The 20,167-nt window shown below is 44.2% G+C and overlaps 1 protein-coding gene across 1 annotated transcript in view; it reads left to right on the top strand.

The window, feature by feature from the left end:
- The window catches only part of shoc1 (shortage in chiasmata 1), a gene marked incomplete at both ends in the record, with an annotated part of 41,076 nt that extends 21,075 nt beyond the window's left edge, over positions 1-20,001 (top strand). Inside the window, 6 exon segments of the mRNA XM_084176188.1 lie at positions 5,047-5,196; positions 5,996-6,568; positions 6,572-6,857; positions 7,072-7,147; positions 19,938-19,974; positions 19,978-20,001. Coding sequence (XP_084032314.1) covers positions 5,047-5,196; positions 5,996-6,568; positions 6,572-6,857; positions 7,072-7,147; positions 19,938-19,974; positions 19,978-20,001 — 1,146 coding nt within the window.
- Between the last annotated feature and the right edge of the window lie 166 nt (positions 20,002-20,167).

Consider the following 20,167-nt stretch of genomic DNA (forward strand, 5'->3'; position numbering starts at 1 on the left):
TAGGTCCTAGTCAGTCATCATTCAGGTAGGTCCTCCTAGTCAGTCTTCATTCAGGTAGGTCCTAGCCAGTCATTATTCAGGTGGGTCCTCCTAGCCAGTCATCATTCAGGTAGGTTCTAGCCAGTCATCATTCAGGTAGGTCCTCCTATTCAGTCTTCATTCAGGTAGGTCATAGTCAGTGATCATTCAGGTAGGTTCTCCTAGCCAGTCATCATTCAGGTAGGTCCTCCTAGTCAGTCATCATTCAGGTAGGTCCTCCTAGTCAGTCATCATTCAGGTAGGTCCTCCTAGTCAGTCATCATTCAGGTAGGTCCTCCTAGTCAGTCATCATTTAGGTAGGTCCTCCTAGTCAGTCATCATTCTGGTAGGTCCTCCTAGTAACTCATCATTCTGGAAGGTCCTCCCTGTCAGTCATCATTCAGGTAGTTTCTAGCCAGTTATCATTCAGGTAGGTCCTCCTAGCCAGTCATCATTCAGGTAGGTCCTAGCCAGTCATTATTCAGGTGGGTCCTAGCCAGTTATCATTCAGGTAGGTCCTCCTAGCCAGTCATCATTCAGGTAGGTCCTAGCCAGTCATTATTCAGGTGGGTCCTAGCCAGTTATCATTCAGGTAGGTCCTCCTAGCCAGTCATCATTCAGGTAGGTCCTAGCCAGTCATTATTCAGGTGGGTCCTAGCCAGTTATCATTCAGGTAGGTCCTCCTAGCCAGTTATCATTCAGGTAGGTCCTAGCCTGTCATTATTCAGGTGGGTCCTAGCCAGTTATCATTCAGGTAGGTCCTCCTAGCCAGTCATCATTCAGGTAGGTCCTAGCCAGTCATTATTCAGGTGGGTCCTAGCCAGTCATCATTCCGGTAGGTCCTAGCCAGTCATCATTCCGGTATGTCCTAGCCAGTCATCATTCAGGTAGATCATAGCCAGTCATCATTCAGGTAGGTCCTCCTAGCCAGTCATCATTCAGGTAGGTCCTTCTAGCCAGTCATCATTCAGGAATGTCCTCATAGTCACTCATCATTCAGGTAGGTCCTAATCACTCATCTTTCAGGTAGGTCATAGCCAGTCACAGTGAGGAGAGGGCCTTGCTCTGTCTGTCTTTAGAATAATCTTATCCTTTGTTTAGTTGTGTCTAGGGTTGCAAAATTCCAGGAACTTTAAATAAATTCCCTGGTTTTCCACAAATGCCGGTTGGAGTATCCCAGAATCAGGAGGGAATAAGCAGGAAATCCGGAACCCTCCAACCAGGATTTCTGGAAAACTGGGGAATTTATTGACAGTTCCCGGAATTTTGCAACCCTAGTTATATCCCAATAAATGTTCTTCAGAAGGATGTCTCTCCACCAAAATGTACTATATACCCTTGGCCCTCCATACACTCCCCTCACTATCCTAGGTCTCCCCCTGTCTAACTTAACTTGTATTACACAGTGTAGAATACCACATAATTAATTCCCCAGTTGATAACACTTTTATATTCTGTTTCTGTCTTATATCTAGAAGAATTGTAAGTTAAGACATTAAACTGTGAATATGTGTGTTCTCTGAACAATATTTTTTGTGAACAAATGTTTCATTTTGGTGTTATAATAAGGTTGGTAGCAACTTGGGAAATCGTTGTGGAAATCTGTTGCAGCTCAAGTCGACTACAAAATCCACATTGCAATGCTCTCTCTATGGGGTGGCTCTGTGGGTAGCTACACACAATAATACTGTGATGACCTGACTAGATCATAAAAGAACAACTGTCCAGACAGAGGATTGAGTTTACGAATGGACGGTTTATTAAACCAACTTTACACAGGCTACTGTTTGGCCGTAGCCCACGCCAAATAAATGAAAGATAACCCACAAGCCAATCGTGACCTTCTCTTGTGAAGCCCAGACGTAAAGAGAGAGAGAACAAAGGCTAAACCTGGTCTTAACTTCCAATGCTCCATCCCCCTGCCCAACCCCCCTCCACGCCACTCCGCCAACCGCCAGGATGCCCGGCATCAGAACATTCCAGGCATTCCCGTGATTGGCAGATAGCAGGTTGATTGACATGTCGGACCCCGCGAACACTGGGTACTGGTAGGTACAACACAACCATCTACTAGCCTAACACATAACACACAGCTGTCTGTGCGGGTCGCTACAATACCAAAGACAATATCAGCATGTAACGTAGCTAGTTAGCTGTAAAATCGCCTAAACAAACGGCACTATCAATTTAGGAGTCTACAATCTCACCATGTTCAACCTGCAGATCGATGTGCCTCACAGAGTGGAGTGAAGTCTAACATTCGCCACGGCAAATATACTTTTGATGAGATGGGAAACGTTGCCCACATAACGTCAATGGGCCGCATGGTGTATTCTGGGCGATTCTGGAACAAGGAGCGCTCTCCTTCAAGGAGTGAATGGGAGTCTATTGGGCGCTAGCTCAAAAACCCAACATTAGCACGAATTTTGTCAACAAGAACTACAACATTACAAATCTTTTCCGAGACGTGAGATAATTAACATGCTATCTGTAGTATCGTATATAGCTTTGGAATCGTGACTGTACGTACTTTCGAGGAAAATAGGCACGTTTCTCGACATATACGCTAACTTTTAGAAGGGATTGCGTAACGATTATCTTAGCAACCGCGTGACACAGCATGACAACATGAACGCGATTGGTCGACAGTCTGCTGGGTGGGGTGTTATACGTTGCTTCATTCAGTTGATTGCTATCTCCTTTCTATAATATATCTGGCAACTGCACCATGCAATGCACCCTGGACTAAAGAGGCAGACAAATAGAAAAAATGTGCTAGACCCTCCGTTAAATAAAAAATTTCTCGAGGTAGGAATACAGCAAAAATATGATCAATGGCTCATTCGAGAGAAGACATCCTCCCGAGTTATGGCATCGGCCAGTATTGAAATCTGACATGTATGATAGACGTTTTCGCGATCTAAAAGTCATATTCCTATTCACTTCCAGTGTAGTGAGAGCGACTTTATCATGGTGCAACGTAATACCGGCCGGATTTCTGCCTGCGTGAACGCAAATAACTCAGATATACAGTGGGGAAAAAAAGTATTTAGTCAGCCACCAATTGTGCAAGTTCTCCCACTTAAAAAGATGAGAGAGGCCTGTCATTTTCATCATAGGTACACGTCAACTATGACAGACAAAATGAGAAAAGAAAATCCAGAAAATCACATTGTAGGATTTTTAATGAATTTATTTGCAAATTATGGTGGAAAATAAGTATTTGGTCACCTACAAACAAGCAAGATTTCTGGCTCTCACAGACCAGTAACTTCTTCTTTAAGAGGCTCCTCTGTCCTCCACTCGTTACCTGTATTAATGGCACCTGTTTGAACTTGTTATCAGTATAAAAGACACCTGTCCACAACCTCAAACAGTCACACTCCAAACTCCACTATGGCCAAGACCAAAGAGCTGTCAAAGGACACCAGAAACAAAATTGTAGACCTGCACCAGGCTGGGAAGACTGAATCTGCAATAGGTAAGCAGCTTGGTTTGAAGAAATCAACTGTGGGAACAATTATTAGGAAATGGAAGACATACAAGACCACTGATAATCTCCCTCGATCTGGGGCTCCACGCAAGATCTCACCCCGTGGGGTCAAAATGATCACAAGAACGGTGAGCAAAAATCCCAGAACCACACGGGGGGACCTAGTGAATGACCTGCAGAGAGCTGGGACCAAAGTAACAAAGCCTACCATCAGTAACACACTACGCCACCAGGGACTCAAATCCTGCAGTGCTAGACGTGTCCCCCTGCTTAAGCCAGTACATGTCCAGGCCCGTCTGAAGTTTGCTAGAGTGCATCCAGAAGAGGATTGGGAGAAAGTCATATGGTCAGATGAAACCAAAATAGAACTTTTTGGTAAAAACTCAACTTGTCGTGTTTGGAGGACAAAGAATGCTGAGTTGCATCCAAAGAACACCATACCTACTGTGAAGCATGGGGGTGGAAACATCATGCTTTGGGGCTGTTGTTCTGCAAAGGGACCAGGACGACTGATCCGTGTAAAGGAAAGAATGAATGGGGCCATGTATCGTGAGATTTTGAGTGAAAACCTCCTTCCATCAGCAAGGGCATTGAAGATGAAACGTGGCTGGGTCTTTCAGCATGACAATGATCCCAAACACACCGCCCGGGCAACGAAGGAGTGGCTTCGTAAGAAGCATTTCAAGGTCCTGGAGTCTCCAGATCTCAACCCCATAGAAAATCTTTGGAGGGAGTTGAAAGTCCGTGTTGCCCAGCGACAGCCCCAAAACATCACTGCTCTAGAGGAGATCTGCATGGAGGAATGGGCCAAAATACCAGCAACAGTGTGTGAAAACCTTGTGAAGACTTACAGAAAACGTTTGACCTGTGTCATTGCCAACAAAGGGTATATAAGAAAGTATTGAGAAACTTTTGATATTGACCAAATACTTATTTTCCACCATAATTTGCAAATAAATTCATTAAAAATCCTACAATGTGATTTTCTGGATTTTTTTTCTCATTTTGTCTGTCATAGTTGACGTGTACCTATGATGAAAATTACAGGCCTCTCTCATCTTTTTAAGTGGGAGAACTTGCACAATTGGTGGCTGACTAAATACTTTTTTTCCCCACTGTACATGAAAACATGAAATGATCCAGGGAATCGATAGAACATCACTCAGAGATGCACAAAACAATATAACATTAAAATGGGTGAACCTTTCCTTTATTTTCAGCATCTACTGTATAATAGTAGCAGTGTCATCATTAAGTTCATTACTGATGGAAGGATACAGTTTACACAGAGATTAGTTGTCCCAGTGCATGGGGGGCCAGTATGAAAAAAAATTAACAAAAATGTATGCACTCACTAACTGTAAGTCGCTCTCTGCTAAATGACTCAAAATGTAAATGTAAAATGTTTGTGCATGTGTATTTGTATATATATGTGTGTGTGTGTGTGTGTCTTTGTGCATGTGTGAATGCATGCATGTGTGTATATGTTTGTTTGTTAGGTCTCAACCCCTGCTCTCCCCCTCTCTTCCCCCCAGGAGGAGAGGTGTCTGCTAGGGTTTCCCTGTGTGAACCCTCTAGTGGCTCAGCTGATGTTGAGGAGGGGCCCCTCTCTCCACTGGCTCCTCGGGGCCTCCCTCTCCCAGCTGCAGGAGCTGCTCCCTGAGGTCCCTCACAAAGTCATCAAGGTGACCTGGCCAGTCATCTCCTCTCACTTTAGTGTCCTGGGGCCGGATTCACAAAACACTTCTTACGCAAAAACTTAAGAATCTTAAGAGAAAAAAAAAAGAAGTTCATAAGATAGTTTGAAAGTGCAATTCCTAAACAATATCTTAAGATTTAATTATTTTCTTACTAACTTCTCAAATATCTTCTTACAAATCTTAAGATGTTTGTTGCTAGGCAACCATTTTAGCTCACTATCTAGCTAGCAATGGCAATCATGTTAGCATATTTCTTACTGAGATTACTGTTCTAAAACATGTTCTTGGGTTTAAAATAATAAATACTGAAACTTTCAGATGAAGTTTGTGAGTGAATTAAACATGTTCAATTGCTTTAATGAGCGTTTTCTCTCACTGCCCTGAGTTTAAGACAAGGGTTTAGCTATCTTGGAATTAAACATTTTTCAATAACTTTATTTTCAATAATCTAATTTCTTCTTTACTTTTTGCTTAAGGAGAAACATAAGAAATAGCGCAAGAAAATGAAAAAATGGCAGTTAAGAAGAAATCTCTTCTTAAGAAGGTTTTGTGAATCTGGGCCCTGGTCTTGTCATACACCTTGCCTTTACTGGGAAGACAATATGGGGTTGTATATTGTATCTTTTTTGTATATGACAATGTAGATGGATGTGTTTTCCATATGCTATGGAGCAGCTGCACCCTCATCATTACGAACTTTGTCAACTTTGTTTATCAGCCAAACTCTTTGGTGGTGCTGTATTGATAATACTTGCAGTAATACAATATCTTCTTTTTATTCCAGCTCTTCAGTGACACCACGTCTCTGTACAAGCTGACTGTGGCTGCCTCCTCTCCAGAGTCTCACACTGAACTCACTCATCAGAAAGACCACAGTAGCCCCACTGACCCTTGTCAATCAACACACACACACACCGAGTCACACACACACCGCGACCCTCACACACACCACGACCCTCATACAAGCCTCGACCCTCACAAACACCACTGTCCACACACACACCTCGACCCAGAACCATTCAAGCCCAACCCCAACAGCTTCCTCGCTGGCTCCCCCAATGCTGAGAGTGTAGCTGGGAGCTTCTATGAAGAGAGCTCTGTCATGACCAAGGAGGACAGTGCAGACTTCCAGGTGGACTTGAGTCGCTCCTTCGGCTCCCAGCAGGCCCCTTTCCAGCACACCTGGAGCCACAACCCATGGGAGGCAGATGAGGAGAGTGATGAGGTGAAGTTTGTAGGCTGGAATAGAGGAGGAGGAGGAGAGGAGTGGATGTCCAGAGCATCCCTACACCAGGAGCCTTGTGGCTCCCCCAGAGACTACGCGCCAGAGAACCCTTTTCAGACAGACCCCTCGTCCTAATTCAGCTACAGCACCAACACGCAAAGACCAGCGTACTCCGAAAACCAGATGTACTCGTTCTCTACAGTAGGCTACAGTGAACAGCAGCAGTACCCTGATGGCAGCCACTACCCCAGCCTGGCCTCGCCTAGAGGAGCTCTGCCATGGGGGGACAGTAGCATTGACAGCCCCTACAGCACTACCCAGGGTAGGGGAGACATGAGTGTGACACCTGACCATGAGACCAGTTACAGGACGGGGATGGAGAGGAAGAGGAGAGCAGAGGGCCCAAAGATGGTTGGCACAGGTGAACAATGAGAGTAACATGTTAGACTGCTGATGAAGCAAGTTTACATTTAAATCGATTTTTAGAGATCTCCTGTAGTGGTTTGGGAAAGTTCCAGTATAGCCTTTAGTGTGAAAATAGTATAATTATTGAGGTAAATGTGATAAATTACGAGATTATGTTGTCCTGTTTTCATGTATTCTTACTCTTATTTTTTTATTTTTTTTATTTTTATTTTTAACGCCATTGAAGAGGGGAAAGCTCAGTTATGAGAAGGTGCCAGGCCGACGTGATGGACAGACAAGACTAACCTTTTTCTAAAATGTCTCATACAGTGCCTTGAAAAAGTATTCATTCCCCTTGGCGTTTTTCCTATTTTGTTGCATTACAACCTGTAATTTAAATGGATTTTTATTTGGATTTCATGTAATGGACATACACAAAATAGTCTAAATTGGTGAAGTGAAATGAAAAAAAGAACTTGTTTCAAATAAATAACGGAAAAGGGGTGCGTGCATATGTATTCACCCCCATTGCTATGATGCCCCTAAATAAGATCTGGTGCAACCAGTTACATTCAGAAGTCACATAATTAGTTAAATAAAGTCCACCTGTGTGCAATCTAAGTGTCACATGATCTGTCACATGATCTCAGTATATATACACCTGTTCTGAAAGGCCCCAGAGTCTGCAACACCACTAAGCAAGGGGCACCACCAAGCAAGAGGCACCATGAAGACCAAGGAGCTCTCCAAACAGGTCAGGGACAAAGTTGTGGAGAAGTACAGACCAGGGTTGGGTTAAAAAATAATATCAGAAACTTTGAACATCCCACGGGGTACCATTAAAACCATTATTAAAAAATGGAAAGCATATGGCACCACAACAAACCTACCAAGAGAGGGCCACCCACCAAAACTCACGGACCAGGCAAGGAGGGCATTAATCAGAGAGGCAACAAAGACACCAAAGATAACCCTGAAGGAGCTGCAAAGCTCCACAGCGGAGATTGGAGTATCTGTCCATAGGACCACTTTAAGCCGTACACTCCACAGAGCTGGGTACATTCCACAGAGCTGGGCTTTACGGAAGAGTGGCCAGAAAAAAGCCATTGCTTCAAGAAAAAAATAAGCAAACACGTTTGGTGTTTGCCAAAAGGCATGTGGGAGACTCCCCAAACATATCGAAGAAGGTACTCTGGTCAGATGAGACTAAAATTGAGCTTTTTGGCCATCAAGGAAAACGCTATGTCTGGCGCAAGCCCAACACCTCTCATCACTCCGAGAACACCATCCCCACAGTGAAGCATGGTGGTGGCAGCATCATGCTGTGGGGATGTTTTTCATCGGCAGGGACTGGGAAACTGGTCAGAATTAAAGGAATGATGGATGGCGCTAAATACAGGGAAAGTCTTGAGGGAAACCTGTTTCAGTCTTCCAGAGATTTGAGACTGGGACAGAGGTTCACCTTCCAGCAGGACAATGACCCTAAGCATACTTCTAAAGCAACACTTGAGTGGTTTAAGGGGAAACATTTAAATGTCTTCGAATGGCCTTGTCAAAGCCCAGACCTCAATCCAATTGAGAATCTGTGGTATGACTTTAAGATTCCTTTACACCAGTGGAACCCATCCAACTTGAAGGAGCTGGAGCAGTTTTGCCTTGAAGAATCTGCAAAAATCCCAGTGGCTAGATGAGCCAAGCTTATAAAGACATGCCCCAAGAGACTTGCAGCTGTAATTGCTGCAAAAGGTGGCTCTACAAAGTATTGGGGGAGGGGGGGGGGGGGGGGGGGGGGGGGGGGGGGGGGGGTTGAATAGTTATGCACGCTCAAGTTTTCAGTTTTTTTGTGTTATTTCTTGTTTGTTTCACAAAAATATATATTTTGCATCTTCAGAGTGGTAGGCATGTTGTGTAAATCAAAAGATACAAACCCCCCAAAAATCCATTTTAATTCCAGGTTGTAAGGCAACAAAATAGGAAAAATGCCAAGGGGGTTGAATACTTTCGCAAGCCACTGTATCCGTGAAGTGTTGAAATAGTAAGATTGGCCTGAAAAGTTTACAGCATCCTGTCAGTCCCTTGCCCTGTCTACAACTACAGACATTAGGTATGTAAGATATACAAGTAGTATGCCATAGGTTCTTGAGTGTTTGAAGGACACTATTAAGTGTTCAACTGTTGTTGGGAAAATAATTGTCAATTTATGTGTAAGTAAAGTTTTTTAAATAATTATTTTGTGAATCTTTTTATAAGAAGGATACGTTTAAACAGACGGGTTTGTGAAATTTTGACTTCATATTAAAATATAATGCTAAAGATAAAAAATTGTAAGTTATGCTAGGACAAATACTTTAAAAATTAAAGCCAATCTGAAATGTTGTCCTTTTCGTAGCTTTTGCCAGAACGTGTTAAGAATTGTATCAGCATTATGAACAAGACAGGATTAATATTTATGAACTCAAATGAATGTATGCCAGTAATTTCATGAATTCAAATGTTCACTTAGTGCATATCTAGAAATCTTCCGACTAGTCCAGGGGTGTCAAACTCATTTTGCCCCGGGGGCCGCATTCGGTCTTCGATGAGGTCCGGAGGGTCACACTGAAAATGTGTTATAATTCCTGGTTATCAAAAATTGAAAAAATAATTGTCCTTTTTGGAAATTATGATCCTCCCTGACTGTCTAGCTTTCATTTCGGTGATTATTAGAGAGCTGGACATAGTCTAGAACAGGGATCATCAACTATATTCAGCCGTGGGCCGATTTATTTTCTTGAGGGGATGGTCGGGGGGCCGGAACATAATTTCAAATAATTTGTAGACTGCAAATTGACCACAAGAATCCCAAACAGATATAATATTTGACTAAAACCTTGCTTACATTTGTATACGATCACGTCTCTCTATTATGCGTGGGAATACTTGGGAACAGATTTCCAATTGGAGCTGATTTCCTGGTGTTTGTACAGTCTTATATCCAACAACGAAAGTTTTAAATGTAATTTTTTATTAATTTTTGCTTCGATAACTTGGGGGGCCAAATAAAACCACCTGCGGGCCGCCAGTTGGGGAACCCAGGTATATAAACTGTATTCATGTAGTTCCATTGTCATTTCTACACAGTTTCGATTTAGTGTTAGTCATTTTGAAGTATATTGAGTTCGTTCCCCCCCCACCCCCAAATATATATATATACACTACCATTCAAAAATGTGGGGTCACTTAGAAATGTCCTTGTTTTCGAAAGAAAAGCAATTTTTTTGTCCATAAAAATAACATCAAATTGATCAGATATACAGTGTAGAAGTTGTAAATGTTGTAAATGGCTATTGTAGCTGGAAACGGCTGATTTTTAATGGAAGCACCAGTGATTCGGTTAATAAAAAAAGTGGTCAGATGACGCAGATGCTAAGCTACAGGACTGTTTTGCTAGCACAGACTGGAATATGTTCCGGGATTCTTCCGATAGCATAGAGGAGTACACCACATCAGTCACTGGCTTCATCAATAAGTGCATCGATGACGTCGTCCCCACAGTGACCGTATGTACATACCCCAACCAGAAGCCATGGATTACAGGCAACATCCGCACTGAGCTAAAGGGTAGAGCTGGCGCTTTCAAGGAGCGGGTCTCTAACCCCCTATAAATCCCGCTATGCCCTGCGATGAACCATCAAACAGGCAAAGAGTCAATACAGAACTAAGATTGAATCATACTACACCGGCTCTGACGCTCGTCGGATGTGGCAGGGCTTGAAAACTATTACAGACTACAAAGGGAAGCACAGCCGTGAGCTGCCCAGTGACACAAGCCTATCAGACAAGCTACAGATGATGCAATCTCTATTGCACTCCACACTGCCCTTTCCCACCTGGACAAGAGGAACACCTATGTGAGAATGCTATTAATTGACTACAGCTCAGCGTTCAACACCATAGTGCCCTCAAAGCTCATCACTAAGCTAAGGACCCTGGGACTAAACACCTCCCTCTGCAACTGGATCCTGGACTTCCTGACGGGCCGCCCCCAGGTGGTAAGGGCAGGTAACGACACATCTGCCACGCTGATCCTCAACACGGGGGCCCCTCAGGGGTGCGTGCTCAGTCCCCTCCAATACTCCCTGTTCACCCATGACTGCATGGCCAGGCACAACTCCAACACCATCATTAAGTTTGCCGACTACACAACAGTGGTAGGCATGATCACCGACAACGATGAGACAGCATATAGGGAGGAGGTCAGAGACCTGGCCGTGTGGTGCCAGGATAACAACCTCTCCCTCAACGTGATCAAGACAAAGGAGATGATTGTGGACTACAGGGGGAAAAAAGAGGACTGAGCATGCCCCCGTTCTCATCGACGGGGCTGTAGTGGAACAGGTTGAGAGCTTCAAGTTCCTTGGTGTCCACATCACCAACAAACTATCATGGTCCAAACACACCAAGACAGTCGTGAAGAGGGCACAACAAAGCCTATTCCCCCTATGGAGACTGAAAAGATTTGGCATGGGTCCTCAGATCCTCAAAAAGTTATACAGCTGCACCATCGAGAGCATCCTGACTGGTTGCATCACCGCCTGGTATGGCAACTGCTCGGCCTCAGACCGCCAGGCACTACAGAGGGTAGTGCGTACGGCTCAGTACATCACTGAGGCCAAGCTTCCTGCCATCCAGGACCTCTATACCAGGCAGTGTCAGAGGAAGGCCCTAAGAATTGTCAAAGACTCTAGCCACCCTCGTCATCGACTGTTCTCTCTGCTACCGCACAGCAAGCGGTACCGGAGCGCCAAGTCTAGGTCCAAAAGGCTTCTTAACAGCTTCTACCCCCAAGCAATAAGACTCCTGAACAGCTAATCATGGCTACCCAGACTATTTGCACTGCCCCCCACCCCACCCCATCCCCCTCTTTTACGCTGCTGCTACTCTGTTTATTATTTATGCATAGTCACTTTAACTCTACCCACATGTACATATTACCTAAATTACCTCGACTAACCGGTGCCCCCGCACATTGACTCTGTACCGGTACCCCCCTGTATATAGCCTCCCTACTGTTATTTTATTTTACTGCTGCTCTTTAGTTATGTGCTTTTATTTTTTTTACTTTATTTTACTTTTTATTTATTTTTAAACTGCATTGTTGGTTAAGGGCTTGTAAGTAAGCATTTCACTGTAATGTCTACACCTGTTGTGATTTGATTTGAATATCTACATAGGCGTACAGAGGCCAATTATCAGCAAACATCAGTCCTGTGTTCCAATGGCACGTTGTGTTTGCTAATCCAAGTTTATCATTTTAAAAGGTGGTTCCCACTCCGTGGCCTCCCACTCCTCTTTCTATTCTGGTTAGAGCCAGTTTGCGCTGTTCTGTGAAGGGACTAGTACACAGCGTTGTACGAGATCTTCAGTTTCTTGGCAATTTCTCACATGGAATAGGCTTCATTTCTCAGAACAAGAATAGACTGACGAGTTTCATAAGAAAGTTATTTGTTTCTGGCCATTTTGATCCTGTAATCGAACCCACAATTGCTGATGCTCCAGATACTCAACTAGTCTCAAGAAGGCCAGTTTTATTGCTTCTTTAATCAGCACAACAGTTTTCAGCTGTGCTAACATAATTGCAAAAGGGTTTTCTAATGATCAATTAGCCTTTTAAAATGATAAACTTAGATAAGCAAACACAATGTGCCATTGGAACACAGGATTGATGGTTGCTGATAATTGGCCTCTGTACACCTATGTAGATATTCCATAAAAAATCAGCCGTTTCCAGCTACAATAGCCATTTACAATATTAACAATGTCTACACTGTATTTCTGATCAATTTTATGTTATTTTAATGGACAAAAAATTTGCTTTTCTTTAGAAAACAAGGACATTTCTAAGTGACCCCAAACTTTTGAACGGTAGTGTGTATGTATATATATATATATATATACATATACAGTGGGGGAAAAAAAGTATTTAGTCAGCCACCAATTGTGCAAGTTCTCCCACTTAAAAAGATGAGAGAGGCCTGTAATTTTCATCATAGGTACACGTCAACTATGACAGACAAAATGAGAAAAAAAAATCCAGAAAATCACATTGTAGGATTTTTAATGAATTTATTTGCAAATTATGGTGGAAAATAAGTATTTGGTTAATAACAAAAGTTTCTCAATACTTTGTTATATACCCTTTCTTGGCAATGACACAGGTCAAACGTTTTCTGTAAGTCTTCACAAGGTTTTCACACACTGTTGCTGGTATTTTGGCCCATTCCTCCATGCAGATCTCCTCTAGAGCAGTGATGTTTTGGGGCTGTCGCTGGGCAACACGGACTTTCAACTCCCTCCAAAGATTTTCTATGGGGTTGAGATCTGGAGACAGGCTAGGCCACTCCAGGACCTTGAAATGCTTCTTACGAAGCCACTCCTTCGTTGCCCGGGCGGTGTGTTTGGGATCATTGTCATGCTGAAAGACCCAGCCACGTTTCATCTTCAATGCCCTTGCTGATGGAAGGAGGTTTTCACTCAAAATCTCACGATACATGGCCCCATTCATTCTTTCCTTTACACGGATCAGTCGTCCTGGTCCCTTTGCAGAACAACAGCCCCAAAGCATGATGTTTCCACCCCCATGCTTCACAGTAGGTATGGTGTTCTTTGGATGCAACTCAGCATTCTTTGTCCTCCAAACACGACGAGTTGTGTTTTTACCAAAAAGTTATATTTTGGTTTCATCTGACCATATGACATTCTCCCAATCCTCTTCTGGATCATCCAAATGCACTCTAGCAAACTTCAGACGGGCCTGGACATGTACTGGCTTAAGCAGGGGGACACGTCTAGCACTGCAGGATTTGAGTCCCTGGCGGCGTAGTGTGTTACTGATGGTAGGCTTTGTTTTTGCTCGCCGTTCTTGTGATCATTTTGACCCCACGGGGTGAGATCTTGCGTGGAGCCCCAGATCGAGGGAGATTATCAGTGGTCTTGTATGTCTTCCATTTCCTAATAATTGCTCCCATAGTTGATTTCTTCAAACCAAGCTGCTTACCTATTGCAGATTCAGTCTTCCCAGCCTGGTGCAGGTCTACAATTTTGTTTCTGGTGTCCTTTGACAGCTCTTTGGTCTTGGCCATAGTGGAGTTTGGAGTGTGACTGTTTGAGGTTGTGGACAGGTGTCTTTTATACTGATAACAAGTTCAAACAGGTGCCATTAATACAGGTAACGAGTGGAGGACAGAGGAGCCTCTTAAAGAAGAAGTTACAGGTCTGTGAGAGCCAGAAATCTTGCTTGTTTGTAGGTGACCAAATACTTATTTTCCACCATAATTTGCAAATCAATTCATAAAAAATCCTACAATGTGATTTTCTGGATTTTTTTTCCTCAATTTGTCTGTCATAGTTGACGTGTACCTATGATGAAAATTACAGGCCTCTCTCATTGTCACGCCCTGGCTCTGGGGACTCTGTTATGTTGAGCCAGGGTGTGTAGAGTCTATGTTTTGTGTTTCTATGTTCAGGATCTAGTTGATGGGTTTCTATGTTGGCCGGGGTGGTTCTCAATCAGAGGCAACATTAATCAGCTGTTGCTTGTTGTCTCTGATTGGGAAACAAACTTAGGTAGTCGTTTGGCATTTGTGTGGTGTGGTATCTTGTTCCGTGTAGGTTTGTGTTGGGGAACCTGTGGACTTCACGTATCGTTTGTTGTTTTTGTTCGTGTGGTGAAATATAAATAAAAGATGTTCGCATTCCACGCTGCGCATTGGCCCGTTTCTTCAAATGACGATCGTGACAGAAGATACCACCTCGACTGGGTCAAGCAGCGTGAAGAGGAGAGAGGTTGGATTTGGGAGCAGAGGATGGAGAGTCTGGTGAGAGCCATGGAGGCCATAGCCACGGGGGAGAGACAAGCCCAATACATTTTTAGGGGGGGGGCTCACACCGTGGACGACGGGGCTGCTGGAGGCAGATAAGGGGTGAGTTTGTGGACAAGGAGAGAAGGCCACCGGGTTACGGGAGCCATTGGTGATTAGAGGGAAGGAAAGTGTAGAGGCACGGTGAGAGGTACTGAAGTGTGTTGCCAGTCCGGTCCGGCCCGTTCCTGATCCCCGTATAAGGCCAGTGGTGTGTGTTCCCAGTGCGGTCCGGCCTGTTCCTGTCCCTCGCACCAAGCCTGTGATGCACGTCACCAGCCCGGCCTGTTCCTGCCCCTCGCACCAAGCCTATGGTGCGCGTCGCCAGCCCGGCCCGGCCTGTTCCTGCTCCCCGCACCAAGCCAGTGGTGCGCATCGTCAGCCCGGTCCGGCCCGTTCCTGCTCCCCGCACCAAGCCAATGGTGCGCGTCGTCAGCCCGGCCCGGCCTGTTCCTGCCCGGCCTGTTCCTGCCCCTCGCACCAAGCCAATGGTGCGCGTCGCCAGCCCGGCCCGGCCTGTTCCTGCTCCCCGCACCAAGCCTGTGGGGCGCATCGTCAGTCCGGTCCGGCCTGTTCCTGCTCCCCGCACCAAGCCTGTGGTGCGCGTCGCCAGCCCGGTCCGGCCCGTTCCTGCTCCCCGCACCAAGTCTATGGTGCGCGTCGTCAGCCCGGCCCGGCCCGTTCCTGCTCCCCGCACCAAGCCAATGGTGCGCGTCGCCAGCCCGGTCCGGCCCATTCCTGCTCCCCGCACCAAGCCAATGGTGCGCGTCGTCAGTCCGGTCCGGCCCGTCCCTGCTCCCCGCACCAAGCCTGTGGTGCGCGTCGTCAGTCCGGCACAGCCCGTGCCCGTTTCACCAGTGCCTGGTCAGGTACCGGTCAGCTGCTCCACACCGGAGCCTAAGCAATCCGCTCCACCGATGTCCAGTCCAGCTCGAGCCAGCGGGACCAGACCAGGGGCGCTACGGGGGGGTTGTTAGAGGGTGGTGGTCAAGCCCGGAGCCGGATCCGCCTCCGAGGAGGAATGCCCACCCGGCCCTCCCCTGTTCGGTTTATGTTTGGCGCGGTCGCAGTCCGCGCCTTTGGGGGGGGGTACTGTCACGCCCTGGCTCTGGGGACTCTGTTATGTTGAGCCAGGGTGTGTAGAGTCTATGTTTTGTGTTTCTATGTTCAGGATCTAGTTGATGGGTTTCTATGTTGGCCGGGGTGGTTCTCAATCAGAGGCAACGTTAATCAGCTGTTGCTTGTTGTCTCTGATTGGGAACCATCCTTAGGTAGTCGTTTGGCATTTGTGTGGTGTGGTATCTTGTTCCGTGTAGGTTTGTGTTGGGGAACCTGTGGACTTCACGTATCGTTTGTTGTTTTTGTTCGTATGGTGAAATATAAATAAAAGATGTTCGCATTCCACGCTGCGCACTGGCCCGTTTCTTCAAATGACGATCGTGACACTCATCTTTTTAAGTGGGAGAACTTGCACAATTGGTGGCTGACTAAATACTTTTTTCCCCCACTGTATATATAAAATTGTAAATATATATTTCAAAAAATGTTTTAAATACAGTAGCTTTGCGAAAGTAGAGTGGAGGAAAAGCAGCCAACAAGTGCTCAGCATATGTGTGAACTCCTTCAAGACTGTTGGAAAAGCATTCCATGTGAGGCTGGTTGAGAGAATGCCAAGAGTGTGCAAAGCTGTCATCAAGGCAAAGGGTGGCTATTTGAAGAATCTCAAATATAAAATAGATTTTGATTTGTTTAACACTTTTTTGGTTACTACATGATTCTATATGTGTTATTTCATCAAAATAAAGAAGAACCCTGGAATGAGTCGGTGTGTCCAAACTTTTTACCTGTACTGTATATATATATTTTTTAACTCAAACCTCCCGCGGGCCGGATTGGACCCTGGCCGTATGTTTGACACCCCCTGCTCTAGTCTAATGCTGTCATCCCGTGACTTTTCTGTAGCAGTCCTGTTTCTCAATGGTTAGCGTTTCTAGCTGTGCTGCAGTGAGAAACAGCAGGTGGACTGGACATCAGAACTGCAGTAAAAGCTCCATTCACAATCATGGCAACCGTGTTTACCAACAATGAGAGACATTTCACTAAGACTATACTGGTCCCAAATACCTCAGTAACAACTTGTAAAAAGGCTCTATTATGTAGTCCGACAGACACTGCATTCCAATGTTGAATGGGTGCTGAGAGAAATGTTTTGCAGGGTTAGATGGAGAATGCCAAAATAAATACTACATACAAAGAAATGTTTAGATTAGAAAAATAACATTTGGTTTTGATATCTTAAACATTTGGAAATATGTGAGTGAAATAACCAATGGTAAAGTAAAACATGCTTTGTATTTGTTTTTGCTGGGAGTTCAGGTTGATATGGATTGTCCCTGCAATTAAAATAAGTATACTTTTTACTCTGTAATTGACCTGCAATTTAGTCCTTGTCATTCCGACTTGATACATAAATAATTTTACAGTCTAAAATGTGTCTGTTTACGAGCAAGGGTAGATGGAAAAACCTATGTACATTATTATTACGAATACAATATTTGACATGGAACACTCTCAATATTTCATAATCAAAATGCAATTTTTTTATGGAGGTTTTATTTTTCCAGCTAAAACGGATAGTCTCCCTCCCTCCATTTCGGAGCTCAAAAGGTCGTTTTTCATTTAGCGCAGCAATCCCCTTATCACCGTCTCTCAGAGTGTGGAGAGAGTGCTTATCTTCACGAGCCAGCAGACTGAAGCCTGCTCCCGCAGGAATTAGCCTCAGACAAGGAGCCCCCCAGGGCATTGATTCCTGCCAGCAGCAAACCTCCTATGTCCATAAGCTAACACACTCTCACACACACACACGCACACACACCATAAATAACCACCAAGCTAACCTTTAGTTTCGGTTATATGTCTCTGGCCACATTGCCTTAACAACAAGCCTAACAAAAGAGCCAAAAGGGGGTATTTTTAATGGCAGGCGAAACAAAAGCTGAGTGAGAAAATTGTTTAAAAGTCCAACACGTGGAGGCTAAATCAACATCAGTGTAATGGTCCAGTAATTGGTCCTGCCTGCCACACTTTGGCCCTGAAGTGAATAGCAGACATATTGTGAGAATTAACAGGCTGTTCAAACCTAACCTTTAGAGTAGAATTCTTTCCTGACCACTGCTTCAAAGGTCAGGCTCCTACTGTTATTTTTTATATCACTCTTTACTTTGATTGGACAGGCTCTCAATGAGGACATCAGTTGAAAAGAGACATTAAAATGTACCTTTGTAATTGTAGCATCTGCATAGTTGTTTCTTTAGCTACACTGATGTTTTTATTCTGTTGACAGCACTACAGTATGGCTCTCTTACTTCATTTGCTGTACTGACTAATGTATTGTTCCTCACTTCCCCATAGGTTGTTGTTGTTTTCCTCAGGGTTGACAAGCTGCTCAGCTCTATACCCCCCACACACTACCCTCCATGACAGGAAAAACAAAGTTCAAGATGACCTGGCCCTGCTGAATGCGGCCCTGGTGTGTGTATGGGATGGGGATGGAGGGGCAGGCTGGCTGGCTGAATGGGCCTGCTGCCTGCTGTGAGTGTGTCTGCAGACCTGAGGCCGAGTAGAGTGGAGAGAGCAGGGGAGTGAGGACCCACCACTGCAGGTGCAGCCCCTTGGAAGTGCAGCAAGGCCCATGAATGGCAGCAATTCAGGGCCAGCCCCATTGGGCCTGTTCTCCAGGACCCAGCGCTAATCCCAGGCCCTAATCGGATTATGTACATTTCTACTCCACACAGAGAGACTTTTATGGAACGCTGCGTCTTTGAAACAACACTTGAAGGATGTAAAAAGAAAAGTAGCAATTGGTTAAATTAGACGTCGTTAAAATAAAACCCATCTGAAATGGAGGTTGAAAGTGGGAGGCAGAGAGAGGGGATATAGAAGAGGAGCGGTTTTAGAGAGATGGCTTGGTTTACGCTCGTGCTTGTGACTCAGGGAAGGACTCTGCTTGCACCCGCCTGGCTCGCTCCCCTTGCTCCCCCTGGAATCGCTCAACAAGATTACCATAGTCATAACAAAACCCACATTGTTAAACTGTCAATCTGGATATGGTATTTCTGGCCCAATCAGGGTGTATTGAATGGCAGCAGGACTGGCAATATAAAAGTTTTACTGAACCAGCTACCCATGGTTGATGTTTGACCATAGAAGGTAATAAGTGTCCAGAATTTTAAGGGAAGGATCAGGCAGGGAAACTTCTCAGTTTCATCTCAATAGGAATGTATTTGTAAGTGTAATGTAAACTTTAATAGTCACTTTACGTGTTAAACTTAATTAATAATTTAATGAAATTACTAGGGTTGCAAAGGGAGGGTATATTACTGGAAACGTTCTAAGTTTACCAGTTAACTACCAGAATGTTGGTATCTTTCAATGATTTTATGTAATCTATCACAAGATATCTAGTGGCCCTTTCGGGTACTTCAGATCATCACAGGTGTCTGTAATTATCTCTTGCCCTCTGTGTGGCCTTATCACATGTAAAATATATTTAATAATTTAATAAAATAGAATGACAAAGCTGTGAACATCCTAAATATAGACCATCAATTTAGTGAATGCCATTGGTGTTTAATATGAAGGTTTCAACATGAAAATGCCTTCCAATTCTTTTTTACACGCTTTTATTAATTTTACTATATCAATATGTGTTTGTTGTCAATGTTTTGGCATCAGACTGGTGGCAGTTGTGAATAAAGTCAATCATTGGAAGAGTTTATTGAAAAAAAATGCCATTGCTGATTAGATGCTTTTTTCATGAATTAGGCTATTTTCTCTTGAACCATATGGTCTATCTACCTCATAGACAATATTATGGATACAGTTATAAAAAATGAATACTATATATCGATATATTTTTTTACAAAAGTTATTCAAGTACAAATTACCAAAGTTACAATAGATTGCCATAGATTTTCTGTTGATTACCAAAATGACTGAAGACATCCGGTAGCTTTGGTAAATTACCGGTAGCTTTGCAACCCTAGAAATCACTAAACAAAAAGTAATGGATGATATGAAAGCAAAGTTTCCAAATACTCTGAAATTATTAAACATTATTGTATGATATTACATCAGTATTTTCTATGTTTACCCTTAACCTCATTTGTCTAACCCATTGGTCATTTATTTGTTTACAGACAGAATAGAACACCCAATGGGAGACACAGTGGTCTGTGACTGGAAACATCTCTCTTGAGTTGAACACCTCACACAATGCAGCAGACTGAAGGAGAGGCTCAACGTCACACAATAGGGGCTCACCCTGCTATAAAATGTGAGAAGCGTGCGCTAGCCTTTCCCCTCTCTCCATCCCTCCCTCTCACACACAGTCATCAGAGAGAGTATGAGAAGGCTGGACTGCCTGGAC

The sequence above is a fragment of the Coregonus lavaretus genome (assembly GCF_964263955.1).
Source record: "Coregonus lavaretus genome assembly, chromosome: 14".
Classification (NCBI taxonomy): domain Eukaryota; kingdom Metazoa; phylum Chordata; class Actinopteri; order Salmoniformes; family Salmonidae; genus Coregonus; species Coregonus lavaretus.